General features: G+C 39.4%; 1 protein-coding gene across 5 annotated transcripts in view; it reads left to right on the top strand.

Annotated features, from left to right (window-relative positions):
- The window catches only part of COL24A1 (collagen type XXIV alpha 1 chain), a 153,525-nt gene that overhangs the window by 79,323 nt on the left and 59,672 nt on the right, over positions 1-14,530 (top strand). For all 5 annotated transcript variants that reach the window (XM_076340542.1, XM_076340541.1, XM_076340543.1 and 2 more), the window contains 2 exons: positions 5,038-5,091; positions 6,165-6,209. In XM_076340542.1, coding sequence (XP_076196657.1) covers positions 5,038-5,091; positions 6,165-6,209 — 99 coding nt within the window. The remainder of the gene's footprint in view (positions 1-5,037; positions 5,092-6,164; positions 6,210-14,530) is intronic.

The following is a 14,530-nucleotide window of genomic DNA, read 5'->3' as shown; positions in this document are numbered from 1 at the left end:
GATAAAAGTTTAAAACTAACAACCGATTTTGTTAGTTATAAAAATGTACTAGTGTCTAAGAGTATTTTAGTGGACTTGAAGCCTATTCTTAGAAAAATTCTAAGTTAAAAATGAATACTAGCCTGCACTAGGGACTACGGGAGTGCCGCTACGTTTATTGAAAGCAATATGATCTTCTGCCTTTCCTTGATTTGCTTACATGTGATAATCACTGGCTTGGTCTTCATTTTGGATGACTTCCCATTTCTTGTATGAACTTGGGAAAGTCTTTCCCGTTGTTTCCTGGTTCTAGAGTGGATATATTCCTATGTCATTTTTCCTGTTCATTAGCTAGTCAAAGCTGGGAATTTGCTTTCTGTTAGAAATAATATTAAAATGCTTATTTGCCACATGGATTAGGTGTTTAAAAAACAAAACAAAACAAAACACCAAAAAACTTTGTTTTTCAGCTGAGGAAAACATGCAAAAAATTGAACAGAATTTCAAACCACTTTGTGACTCAGTTCAATATTCAGTTTAATCTGCCTGAGCTCCTGCCAAGAGCCTCATGGAAATTTTTATTTTGGCTGCATCATACTTTGAGTCTCCTCCTTGGACAGGGCTTCATGGCTGGACAGCATCTCCTATGTTGTGCTGTGGCAACTGGAAAAGAAGATGCTGCAGCGAGTGACTCATGGGCAATAAGACACCTACCTCCACATTCTCTGCATCACCAGGCACGCACAGGCCACCATCAACTGGTGTCAAAGTGACCCAAGAGGAAAAATTTCTGTGTAACTAACAAACTGAAATATTTTTAATTTATTTTGGGTCAGTTTGACCTAAATTATTTTGGTTTTGATTTCTCTCAAAGGGAAATGTGCACACCATTGGCATGTCTTATGGCTCCCTGGTTTCTCTCTCTCACGACAAGCTGTTGAGAGAAGAATGTGTGGATCTGAGGTGGGCCCCAGGGTTGCTGTCTCCAGACATCTTTTAGTAGCTTGCCGGCAACATCCCCTCCTGAAATGAGAGGAATGGGAAATGGGAATTTTGCTTGATGGGGAGCCCTGCCTGTTTTTCCCCCTCGTCCCAGGGCCCATCTGCTCTTGCCTGGATTCTACGGCCTCTGTTGGCTCCAGCTGTTTCACAGCTCCAGGCCAACTTGTTCGCATTGCTGCTCTGAACTCTGCTCCCATCTCTGCCTGTCCTTGCTTCTTCACTCCCCCTTGTTGACTGTGTGACGACATTGGAGAGAGAGAGTCGCAATCATGAAGTTGTTAAATCTGATATAGTTTAGCAGGACTGAGTCAGTAAGCTGCTGAACACATCTGTCTCTTTAAATTACGCTTGCTTGATTGCAATTTCACATTCATTTGATTTACATAGGCTTTGTTTCCATTTTCCATTAAAGGGGTTTAAAAAAGGAATTGCTTACATCTGAAAGTAAATGCTATCAAAATTGTGTTGTCACTGTACTAATTAAATAGCCATGGGGGCAGGGGAGGTCTCTGAGAGGGACCTGAAGAAGTGGTCCAACCATGGCCCTGAGGCACCATCAGCTGTCAGCTATGTCTTTAGTTGACAGATGTGTCTCTAAATTATTTTTTGCAGCCTCCGGGGTGGGGTTTCTTGATTCTCCTTGGCAATCTGCTTCAGTCCTTTGCCTGTTTTACAGATAGGTTTTCTAATGTCTAGCCTTTCTATCTGAAAGTCTTGCCTGTGTCTTTCTTGCTACAACCTTGCTTCCTGTCCTACAGACCTTACTTGTAGGCATGGTTAATAGGTCAGTTCTCTTTTCAGCCACTGTTATCCCGACTCTCTTAGGGTTTGTCTAAACTAGGTAAAGTATCCTTGTAGGTGATATATGGTAAAGCTTTGATTATTTTTATGAAACTGTTCTAGTTTTCTCTTGGACAGTAATGGAGCAGGTTTCTAGTGCTTCTGGAATTCCTCATCTCTTCTACTGTGTAGCTTTCAGGTAAAGGTGTTCCGCTGCCAGTTCAGGTTTAGGCATGCGCCAAGCAGGCAGCCATAAATTTTCGTCTCATTTTTATCCTCCCCCACCCTCACCCTTGTTTCTAACATTTGCTTTAAAAAATGTGCATGAGACCAAAAACCCCTGGGGTCCCACGTGAACAATGCTGCCAGCAAAATAGATCATCCTCTACTGGAACACAAGGTGAACATGAACCTGCACTCCAGTTCCCAGGTCCCAACTTGGAAAAGAATTCCCATATGTCTAAAACAACTGGAGCCAAAACTGAGGATGCTTCCCCGCTTACTCAGGATATATCTCCAGTTCCACAAAGCTCAGCCTTTTTGAATTGAGGAAGAGGTTTTTGAGCTGAATCTGATCACACGATTTGATTTTTCATTCATTCCTTTCCAAACCTTCCCACCCATTCTATTCCAAAGTCAAATACTTACATTCTTTTAAATTAATCCTTTTAAATAAAAAAAAATGCTGATTTTTTTAGTATTTCTTTATTTGTCCTGTGAAAATACAGTAGATGCCACATTAAAGAAGTGACTGTGTTTATTCAGTTTCCTCCCAATTAACTCTCTTTCTCAAAGGCTATCCAAATATTAACACTGTAACTGTCAGTGTAGCTCAGCTCAGTCAGTGCAAGCATTGGTGCATTTTATTACGTTTTTGTATCTTCATTGTTGGAGCAGAAAATGCTTTTAAAGGGGGGGAGATTGTTTTAAACCAGAATGTAAAAAGGAATTGTTGAGTTGATTCCTTTCTGAGATACATGTGTAAAACAAAAGCTGGTATTTATATAGTCATAAGGTGAGCAGTTCCTCCTGAAGATGGAGGGAAGTGCTTTCAAAGCTGCCCCACTCCCCCAGCGCAGTATTTTCTGAAGGTGGCATATGTCTTCCTGTGGGTTGAAGGCATGTGAGGAGCTTGTTGGAGGCATGGGAATAGAGTGATAGAGAGAGATATTTATATTCAAATATACATGCCTGTGTCAACCCATTGTGAGGTGAAAGGAAGCACAGGTGGTTGCTGCTTCCTGAAAGGGAAGGGCAGAACTTTCCACTAATATTTTAGGAAAAAGACATTTCCTTTGGGATTACCCTGCCCTAGAAGAGTAATTTTCTCAGGAGTTTGCAAGCAGAAAAGCAGCCATCCCTAGTTTAACCTTCTGTCAGTGGCTTTTCCTTGATGTGTAATTTACCGTTGTATTGCATTGCATTAGAGCCAAATCTGTATGCTTCAAATTGTTTTACCAGTTAAATCCACTTGTTCTGTTTTCTGATCAACTTGGACCTGTTGTGTGTCCTTTGCAGCTAGTACATGGCTGGGGTACTACAGCCAAGAAACCTTTACAAGTTGTAACTCCAATTCAGTTCTGATAGGACTAAAATTATCAAGGTAGTTAATAGTGGCCACTAGTTTTCTTTCAATGAATTTCATTTAAAAGATTTTTACGTTACAGTCTTGCTCTCTAGAAAGACCTTAAGGACTGCAGCAAAGTAGTTGAACAGCATGTAGTAACCTGCAGAAGTCCATCAGTTGTTCTTTGCTAAGCCTTGTGGAAAGACATGACTTGCTTTATCTGGGTCTCTCAGAACTTCTTTTCATGATCTTTTCTCCCTGCATTCCTGGCTGTGCCGTGTTTGAATCCACTGGCAAAAACAAAAGTCTGTTCCTAAAGCAGTGATATTTGTTGGAATTTGTAGGGCAAAATGAAATCACTAAGGCGGGCAGAGAGAGAACGATGGAGATAAAAAGCATTGATATGAGAAGTCATGGAACCTAGTAAGACAATATAATTTTAAGCCATATAGAGAATTTCTCAGATGCCCAGAAACTAACATAGATATTGTGCTCTGAAAGACAGGCACAGAGCAGCCAGAGCGAAAGAGCCAAATAGAAAAATCCCATCTTTTTTTAAGAAACCTGTTTGTTATCTGTTGCTGTAGTTGCTCTTGTCTCAGGACAGCCAATGTGGAGAGGAAAGCTCTCATTACAGAGTCCTGTGATTGCAATTATTCAGTCTGCTGGAACAACAGCTGATAATTTCCTTTTAGCAGAAATCTGCCTCTTTTTGTTACTGAATCATTAAAATGTTGAATTAATTTTCTTTCTCCAGTTGTCAGGCTTCAGCGATCTCATTAGCAACTTGCTCAAGAGCCAGATCCAGTCCATTGGACCTTTACTTTTGGACTAGGGTCTTTGCCTCAGAGCAGATGGGGAAAGTTTGTCTAGGTGGGGCTGTGCCGTTCAGATAAGCAAATGGTTAGGCCATGTTTTATATTGTAGAGAAAGTAAAGTATACCTGGAGGGAAAACGACCTCCTAAAAGTGAGACGTAATTAAGTTATAAACATCTAATTGAAAATTCAGGAGAAAAGCATTCAGTTTTTTATGCCTTTGTGGGTATGTGTGAGTGACAACAGAGGGAGGGATGTATTTTATAAAATGCTTCAAAGATCTCGTCACTTCATGGCCTCCTGCTCTGATTGATGTTGCTGTATTTCTTCCAGGTAACAGTATGTTATTAACTGAGTACCATAGCAACAAGATCTATCAGCAGCAAAATGTTAGTGGAGAGAGATGAGGCTTAAAATACCCAATTCGATGAACAAAGAGGAGAGGGTATTTCAGCCGATTTTGTCTGGTTGAGGAAGGACAGTTACGACACCAGTCCCTGGAGTCTAAACGTCAAACTCTGTTAGTGCGAGTCCCTGTTCTGCTGGAATTAGCCAGGAGAGAATATGACCTTGCCTTTTCTTTGTCTCCTTAATATGTTTTTTAAAGTGAAATTGAAATGTGTGTGATTCTTGGATTGTGACTGTTTTTCCTCAGTGTTGACCGCTGTAAGAGTCCATACAGATTCTGCTTACTGTGCTGGTATTTGCTGTAATAATCAACAGTGTATTTTCAGATGTGGATTTATAAATGCACTAACTTCAAATGTTGGTATTAAATATTACTAAACTGTACATTTTTGAGTGCACATATTTTGATAAATACAGGAATTGGGGTGAAATTATCTTTTAAAAATAAAATATTTACAATATTTTATTCTAATCGTTATTTTAGGGAAAGCCAGGACAGAAAGGTTATGTAGGTGATCCTGGACTGGAAGGTTTAAAGGTAAGTGATGGTTTTATGTATGAGATAAAATGTGTTTGGAGTATCAACTGTGTACAATTATACACTGCTATATACAGTGGCATGCCAGTGAAGGGATATGAGTACACATGCTTCCATACAATATGTGTATCATACTGGTGATTCTGCTTTCTTGCAAGATCCCCTTTTGGAAAAGAAGGAAATTACGCAGCTCTAGGAGACAGGGGTGTGTGAGCAAAGACAGCACCTGCTAAACTGAGATCTAGCTGGCTGGGGATGTGAGGGTGGCTGGGCCTGGGGGCAACAAGGGACCCAGGGCAGTTCCTGCACTGGCAGGACTTTGGGGGTGTGAGGGGGGATGAGATGAAGTGCTGCAGTTTGAAAGAGGAACTTGTGGCAGCAGAATTTCTCAGTGCTGAGTTGCAATCTGAGTAAACAGTACCCAAATCGCTGTTCATCAGGGCACTGAAATTATAGTTGTAGCCAGATAATAGTGCATATACATCCAGCTTCCACTTGTAAAATACATAGCAAAATGTTCCGCAGTTACATAATGTGACTTGCAGCATTATTAAGGAGAACAGAATTAATTAATCTAATACTTAATGCCAGTTCCAAGCGTTTGGGGGGAGGGGGAGAAGTTTTTTAAAATGTCATTCAAATGTCAACTTCAATTTTGTTATGAAATGTTAGGAAAATTATCAATAATGTGCACAGGTAACATTTACTTTTGAAGCAGTTGTGAAATAATGAAGGTAATTTGCTGAAAGGAAGATGTAAATAAAACCTAAATCATTCATTTACAGTATTTGCTGACTTAATGTATTTAGTGAACCCTTAATACATAGTTTTCATTTTTGTGGGCAAGTCCTAAATACATTAGGCCAGTGCTTACATCTTTTTACAAAATCAAAATTAGCCACTGACAAAATTAAATTTTTGCAGGTTGCTTAATTTTAGCTTTTAAAATTTTAATTGGCAGATGTAATTTAGAAAATAAAGAGGCTCCTAGGGAAATCGAGGACTTTAATATACACATATGAAAGAAATTACTTTTCTAATGAACTACATCATCTGTTTTCTACATTTAACAGGGAGAACAAGGAGACCAAGGAAACCTTGGAAAAACTGGTGAAGCAGTAAGCTTGAATTCTCTTTCTGGTTTTATTTTTAATTCTATGTTTATTTGAGAGTGAATGAATAATTTGTTGCAGTAACTTTCTGATGAAGTTTGCCTTTCTTTGAAGCTGTAGTATGTTGGCTATACCTTTGTGGTCTTTCAGAATCATACTATTTAAAGAAATTCCCCATTTTAAGTATTTTCCAGTTAATTCTGCTTTTTTCCTAATAGGTTGAGTGAACATTACAGGTAGTTGTAGGGATCTTCCAAAGCATGTTCAAGTAAATGAATGAGTGATCCTTTTCCAGTGAAATCATTTGAGAGGCTACATTTAGCCTGAGATGTATTTTGCAGACTTGTTCTGTCTGCCCTCCATAAAATCACAGAGCTCAAGGTGACCTTGAGACGACACATAGTCCATCCTCTACTGCCTAGGCAGGATCAGTTATCTTTATATCACTCCAGCAAATATTTGGATAACCAGTTATTAAAAAGCTGCAAGAACGAAGGCTCCATGACCTGCAGGCAGCCCAGGGCTTCTCTATCTTTATTTTTAAAAAGTTTTTGCAATTGTGTAACCTAACTCCCTTCTGCTGGAAACAGCATTTTACAAATGATGGTTGTTATTGTGTGCTTCCTTTATTCTTTCTTTTCAGGCTAAACAGTCCCAATTCACTTAGCCTTTCATGTTTTCTAGATAATTTAAGTCACATTCTTACTCTCCTGTTTCCAATTCATCTAAACATCTATGACTCCATCTTACTGCCCAAACTGTTCAGACTGCTGAGAGAAAGGAAAAATTGCTTCTTACAAGCCATATTCTTGCGTACACATCCCCGTTTTTGCAATAGTTTGTTATTCGGTTTGTGATCCACAGTCTCCAATCCTTCTTTTTTAAAGTCATTATCTTTCCCAGTTCTACCATTGTAGGCGCTTTTTTAGTTGATAATTATCACTTAAACATACTGCTTTGCAATTCTCTCTGCTTAATTTCATCCCCTGCTCTTTTCTATGTTTAACTTTTGTCTGGGAATTATAAGCAGGTGTGAGCTTGTTGACCCGTGCTTGAGTTACCCAGATGTTGCATAGAACACGACTAAATTGGTTTTGTTTCTTGAGTTAATGTATGCTGAGGAGAGATACCATACACTGGTTTGGGCTCAGTGCTGTACTATTCACATAAACTCTGTTCAACTTAGACAGCAGTCAGAGCGAGCTCCCATTGTCTGCAAAATACCAAGCAGACATACCCCAGACAGCTCATCAAATGGTTGGTTACTGCTGAAATTTTCAGAACTACTTTAAGTCAAGTCCAGCTCCTCTGTGCACTCTGAAGACTCTGTGCTCCAGGGAAGGGGACTAAGAAGCTGGACTCTCAGTCAGTTAAAAGTACCTGCTTAGACAGGAACTGATAATGCCATATAACGCCATAAGGTCCACTTAAAAGTCAGCCAGCTTATCTCTAAACGCAGCGACTATACTTAGCAGCAGCTTGATCTGTAGCTTTGTTCAGGAGTTTTTACGTAGCAAAACCTTCATTTTGTTAGGTTGTAATCAGAGCTGTACAGCAATAGTTTCCTTTCATTATGATGCCATTTGGAAAATCTGGGGGGTTTTATATTGCTGAATGATTAGGGCAAACATGGATGAGTACTGGGGAATGAGGATGTCACGGTAGAGGAGAATGGGTGGGACATCATAACACTATGTCGCTTTTATGGAGAGATGCAGAAATTACCCCTTACGGGCACACTAATATAATCTCCAGTCCATACAACCAGCATTTCTCTGACAACATTACACTTGCTTCCCCACCCCTCACCCCCAACAGTGTGCAAAATGAAGCTTTTATTACACATAAATTCTGTTTTTCAGCCTGTAACATGTTAGGGAAAATTGATAGCATTTACTCTGTTGTACAGTGCCACATGCACCAAAATCCTCAACAAAAGACAAAGCTGTGCTCAATCTTAAGTCACTACATTAATAACAGTACATAAAACGGTCACAGAAGCTAGTTACTTAACCTTAAGTTTCTGGATTTGTCATGGGCTTTGTTTTGCTCCTCAGTGAACTTGAATTAAGTGCACACATTTTCCACAACTCAGATATTTTGTATGAACATAATATCATTCACTGCTAAATGAACTCCATTCTAACACAAATGTGATATTCGCTAGCTCAGATATATATTCAATGATTACATGCTGCAGTGATGATTAATAAAATAATCATACTAACTACCTAACTGTAGTCAGGGACGAGCTGCAAGAATAAAATAACAAAAATATTCTTTGTGCCAAAAGAAGGGATGTTGCAGCCCTGTTACAGTGTTATAAAGAAAGATAATTATGGCCCATCATCAATTACCACTTCCCATGCTTGCTGTTTGGAGAAATTGTATATGATACAGGATGACATGAGATACCTGAGAACTGAAGTGGTTTATAAGCTATTGATAAATACTCTTTATTTTTACTTGTGGATTGTAGAATGTCTTCTGCTTTATTTACATGCATTTTAATCATGGCTTCATAGGCCCTTGATCCTATTATATTACCTTTGTATTATCTGGCAGCAGAAGACTAATACCCACTGCATGGTCTTTAGGGGGATAATATATATATTATCTTGTGGTTAAGGCCAACGGTAAAACACCAAGAGCAGGAGACAGCCTTTCAAATGCACTCAGCAGAACTCACAGGAAGACCTTTCAAAATCCCTTCGCTTCACTTTATTCACCACTGTAATCTGTAACTGTTAAGCTTTTCCTAAGTAAATTGAAAAGTAGAGGCAGCAAGAGGATGGTTTTTCTCATATGCAGAAAATGGTTTTCCAGATGTGAGTCCTGATGCAAAATATTCACTTCTGTACACTTTGGGCACAGTTTTTACTTCTAGTAAAAAATTCCTACTACAATTACTTGTAAGAAGTAATTTTTCTTTTCCTTGGTGTGCAGAGAGAATCCAAACTTCTTAATTCACAGATAAATCCACTCCCTGCTATTCAGTATTGGTTCTGGTGGCATACATGATGACTCCAGGACATCTCTGGAATCAAACATGCCACACACACAAAAAAAAGAAGTTTGACAAACAAAAGACAAAGTATAAGAGCAAAGTACAAATGCTACTAGCTGCTGTGACAGATTTTGAGATGGAGCCCAAAAGACAGTACAGAGTAAGGCATCTGTCCTTACTGATGCCTCATGAAGTTCATGTTACCAGATGCTTGGTGACACCAAATACAAAAAGGATTTGTACAAATAGCACTAAACAATGTGCAATTACTGTACAATTTATTTAACAGTAAAGGCAAAGGGAAAAAGAAGTTACTAAAAAGTTGATAGGAAGTCCAATGTCTAATAAAATTCTGTGTGTATGCTTTCTTCCTTCCATGCCACCCCCTGCTTTGGCTTATCTATTGTTTGTTGTTTATTCATGATCTGTATTGACTGAGTTCTTCAAATTACAGAATATGATGTGTACTTTTAAGCCCACAGTTGAAATATACAATACTGGTTTTTTAGCAATGGGGAATCCATCACAGTATGCCAGTTCTCCAAAAGAAAACTAGTGCATTTCCTGAATAAGCTGTCAAAAGAAGCAATTTTGCAATAATAAATGCTGTAAATGTTGATTTCATAGCATATAATGACATGAAGCACATGTGCTTGTCTGCTATTGATACCAAAGGGTTGCACCAATATTTTTCTTCTGTTTCTTTCCATTTTCTTACTTTTCCTGGTATCATCCATCTTCTGTCTTTGACTAATACATCTGTCACTGCTGCCTGAGGTGCCAAAATAGTTATTGCTTTTCTGTAGCAGCTTTTCCAGGTCAAGTACTGCTTAATATCTGCTTGGAAAAATACAGATGGCAACTGTGCACAAGCAGGGAAGTTTCAACAGCAGGAGATTGGACCATAATGCTTGATTATTCAGTCTAGTAATATGGGATATGTGCTGAAATACAGCTTTGTCAATAGGCTAGAAGCCATGTTGTCTAACATTTCTTAGGTCACATGAAGGTGCTGACTCTTTAGAGCACATTTCTGCCAAAGCGTTTCTGGATGTTTGTCCAGTGTGGAAACTGAGTAGACTAAACTTATAAAATGTTCACTGTGCTCATAAGCTTAAAATGACACGCATTTTAATAGTAGATCAGGAATGTGCCTAATATCAAACTTCAGACACTATTCCTTAACCGAGTCCTACAACAAAAACTGTTTCTCTGGCTACCACATACATCCTGTTTAAAGGGGAAGGTGGGCAGGTTCAGGTGGTGCTGCTTGGCTAAGCAGAGCCCAAAGCTGCGATAGGACCCAGTAGCTGTCCTTTGCTGGAAGATGATACTGAGTTAACTGCAGGACCATCAGGTCCAATTGAAAAGGGATTGGTTAAGATAGTGAAAAGTAAGGGACAGCAGGCAGAGCAAATTTACACTGCTGATGAGACAAAATCTTTTGGAAGTCATGCCAAAGGAAACAACCACTTCAGCTACTGAGAAAATTGCCCTTATAATTGGGGGAAGGAAAATCTCACTTTGCTGACATGTGCAACTGGATTTTGTAAGCTTAGATCGGATGCTATCCGGTGATGGATAGCAAATAGTTGAAACCAGCTTCAAACTTCTCATACAAATGACCTGTCTGTGTTAAAGTGTCAGGGATGATTTAAGAAAATGATTCATTGTTCAACTTTTATGGCACAAAATTGAACTCATCTGAACTTAAAACAGTTGCTTGTCAGGATTGCATTACTATTTGGTAATGCTAGTGTTTACCCAGACTGAGCCACACTAAATAACTGTGCAAGTTAATTCCAATTTTTCCTTCCCAGCTCCATTACAGAAATTCAGCCCTTGGCCCATACACTTCTGAATTAGAAATCACTGACATTTATACACCTATTGAGACAGAGTACAAAGGTAGAACTGTCAGCTGCAGCATGTACAACTGGTGTCAAAAGGACAAACTAAAATAAGCAGAGTTCATGCACATAAATCCTGGAAAAATAATCTTCAAAGACCTGGAAAAGTTACATGTCAGCAAGTTTGCCCAGTTGCAAATAGTTTTTGAAACAGCAGAAGAGAAACCAAGCTGAAATGAGAAGTGCTTCCCCCTCCCAAAAAAAAAAGCTAAAAAGAATAGAAAGTTACAGTCCAGCAAAGAAAAGAAAATCTCATATTCAGGCTGTCATTACAAAAATTAGTTACTTTTGAACCCCTTAGTGACTAATACTACATTTGTCCTCTAATGACACTTTAGTTTGAATTATCAAAATGTGAGACTACACTAGAAAATGGCTCCATGTCAGACCCTGGCATCTGAGGAGCTCTTGGCTGACAGCTGTGCAAACTGCTGTATGTATGCCACAAAGCGATCCTGGCTTTTGGGTGTATGGTCCTTTTTTATTATTCAAGCTGGTGGTTCCACCTCAACTTTAGAAACTGTTTCCTACCTAATAACCACAGTACTAAAAACGTTATGAAGTGACCATAAGATCTGTAGATGCTTTATCCAGGATTATGTTGGGAAGCATGATATTTGAAAGGCAGATGCTATTTTCTTCTTTTTGACACTGAGATCGGGCCATTTGACACCAAGATCATTGGCATTTTGTGTCTGTTGAGAAAGTTACTTGGTAGTCAGCCAGAAGTGATAATCTGAGTGAAAATCTATGCTTTATTACTGCCAAGGGAGGAGGTGAGTGAAAGCAGAGACGCACCATATTTGTACCTCACAGATGATGTTTCACTCAATTTTTTAAAAAGACTCAAAACTGCAACTACCTGGATATTTGAAAGGCAAAATGTACTGGCATCATTGCTTAATCTACAGCAGTTTTAGGAAAGAAATAAATGGGTTAAATTTTGCTTCCAGTAACACCAGTGTAAGGTAGGGTAATTCTGTTTGATAGCGTTATGCAGAGAAACACTTGCATTTAAAGGAAGCAAGCTTACAAAGTGGCAGCAGGATGTGCCCACTGCCAAAACCTTGGAAGCCAAACTGCAGATGTCACGTGCAGATACTATTCCTCTATATTTTTCTTCCCAAACCACTAGAATACATGAAATACATCAGTTAAATTCAAACAGACAGTAAAAGGGACCAACAGTGAAAAGACTGGATGTGTGCTGATACCTACACCATTATTGAATGTTTAAAACATGCTGGAACAACTTATCCTTGATTATTGCTAAAATAGCCTTGAACATTTCTCTCTCATTTTAGTGTTGCAAAATCACTTGGGCATACAAATAAGTATGGATATAAAGCTATAGACCAGGTGCTGGGAAAACAACAACACAGTTGCAAAATAACTACCACACAGGTAGCATCTGACTCCCCAGAAAGGCTAAATTCCTCTCTTGGTCAAGGAAAGGGCAGAGGACTGGTACGCTTTTCTGATGTTCTTCTAGATCTGCAAGGGTTCTATCTGTATGTGAGTCTTTTAAATGACCGTGAGAAAAAGGCAGCCTGAGGTCAGTACTATAGTGGAAGTCAGGACACGGTTCACTCACTGGGAAGGATACTGCATTTTACACAGTCTACGTGCCATAAGCAGCTTGGAGATGACATGAAGTGAATTGGGTGACACAAACTCCATCCAAATCTGAAGTATTTTCACTTTTCAAGTGTGTTGTGGTTTAACCCAGCAGACAGCTAAACACCACACAGACATTTGCTCACTTCCCCCCACCCCACAGTGGAATGGGGGAGAGAATAGGAGGAAAAAAAAAAAAAAAGTGGGTTGAGATAAAGACAGTTTAATATGACAGAAAAGGAAGGGAAAATAACAAACAACAACAACAATATTAATAAAAGATTATACAAAGCAAGTGATGCACAATGCAATTGCTCACCACTCGCCGACCAATGCCCAGCCAGTCCCCGAGCAGCGGCCCCCCCGGCCAGCTTTCCCCTAGTTTCTATACTGAGCATGACGTCCCATGGTATGGAATGTCCCTCTGGCCAGTTGGGGTCAGCTGTCCTGGCTGTGCCCCCTCCCAGCTTCTTGTGCACCCCCAGCCTTCTCAGTCGGTAGAGCATGGGGAGCTGAAAAGTCCTTGACTAGTGTAAGCACTGCTCAGCAACAACTAAAACATCGGTGCGTTATCAACTTTGTTCTCATCCTAAATCCAAAACACAGCACTGTACCAGCTACTAGGCAGAAAATTAACTCTATCCCAGCCGAAACCAGGACAAAGTGACAATCAGAATAGTGACATTTATAGAAGTTCTTGGTTTTGATTGTCAAGTTCATAGTGGTAGCTTTTTGTAATCTGTACAAAGGAAAACAAATATTCTTCTGAAGGTAGCTATTACTCCAGAGAGTCATATCTTGGCTAAACTGAATTGGGATAAAAGTTACTTACATTTATGCATCTAACTAGTGGCTTTTTTCTTGGGTAACAAATCTCACGTGAAACAGAATATCCTTCTCTTTGACTGTTCTCAATGGTACAGGGAGTGTTGACTGACTTAAGGTGTTAGTCCTAACTTGCAAAACCATAAAAGACGTGGGGCTGTGGGTATTCTGTGGGGTAGCATGGCAGCTGAAACTAGCTGATGAAGAGCACTACTAGCAAAAAGTCCTTCAAGAAAAATGAGCAACAGCTTGAAAAAGCTAACCTCCAGATATTGTAACCTATTTCCCCACTCTTCTTGACAGAAAGACCTAGCAGCAATGAGAGTATATCAGTTCATCTAGGGTAAAAACAAGAAGCACAACATAGACACAGAAGTATCATTATTACCATTCACCATAAGATCTTCACAGAATTTACGTTAATCTGTATCCAATAGGTTTCTGAAAGCAGCTGAACTAGTTCCTTCTTCTGAAGCCCTTGGTGATGCCACATGCATTCACCAGTCTTTGGGGGGAGAAAAAAAAAAAGTTTTCCTCAGCTGACTTTTCTTTTGGCCTATGGCTTACAATTCTCGTTTGCATATCCCCAAAGCCCAGATTTTTCATGATAGTTCAAAGAACTCCTTCTGTTGAGCATCCTGAAAACATCAGTTAAAGCCCATTTAATCTTTTCTTCAAGCAAAAGGAATTGCAGTTTCCATTCTCCATGAATTAAGCATCCCTGGTGCCTAATCCAGCTAAATTTTACTTCTGCAGGAGATGTGGTAATTGCTTTATGGGAATTCTTCTCAAAAGCAACTCAACGCCTAGGCACATGGCCTGACTACAGCGTTTTCTTGTCTTCCCACAGACTCTCACAGGCTGACCATTTTCTGAAATAGTAGAAGCTGATTGTTAGAGCGTCCACTTTTCTTCCTCCTCCTGTCCCTTACCCCTGGTTGTCTTTTTAATATAGGTAGTTGGCTTGA

The sequence above is a fragment of the Aptenodytes patagonicus genome, chromosome 5 (assembly GCF_965638725.1).
Source record: "Aptenodytes patagonicus chromosome 5, bAptPat1.pri.cur, whole genome shotgun sequence".
Classification (NCBI taxonomy): Eukaryota; Metazoa; Chordata; class Aves; order Sphenisciformes; family Spheniscidae; genus Aptenodytes; species Aptenodytes patagonicus.
This window is presented reverse-complemented; position numbering and strand designations above follow the sequence as displayed.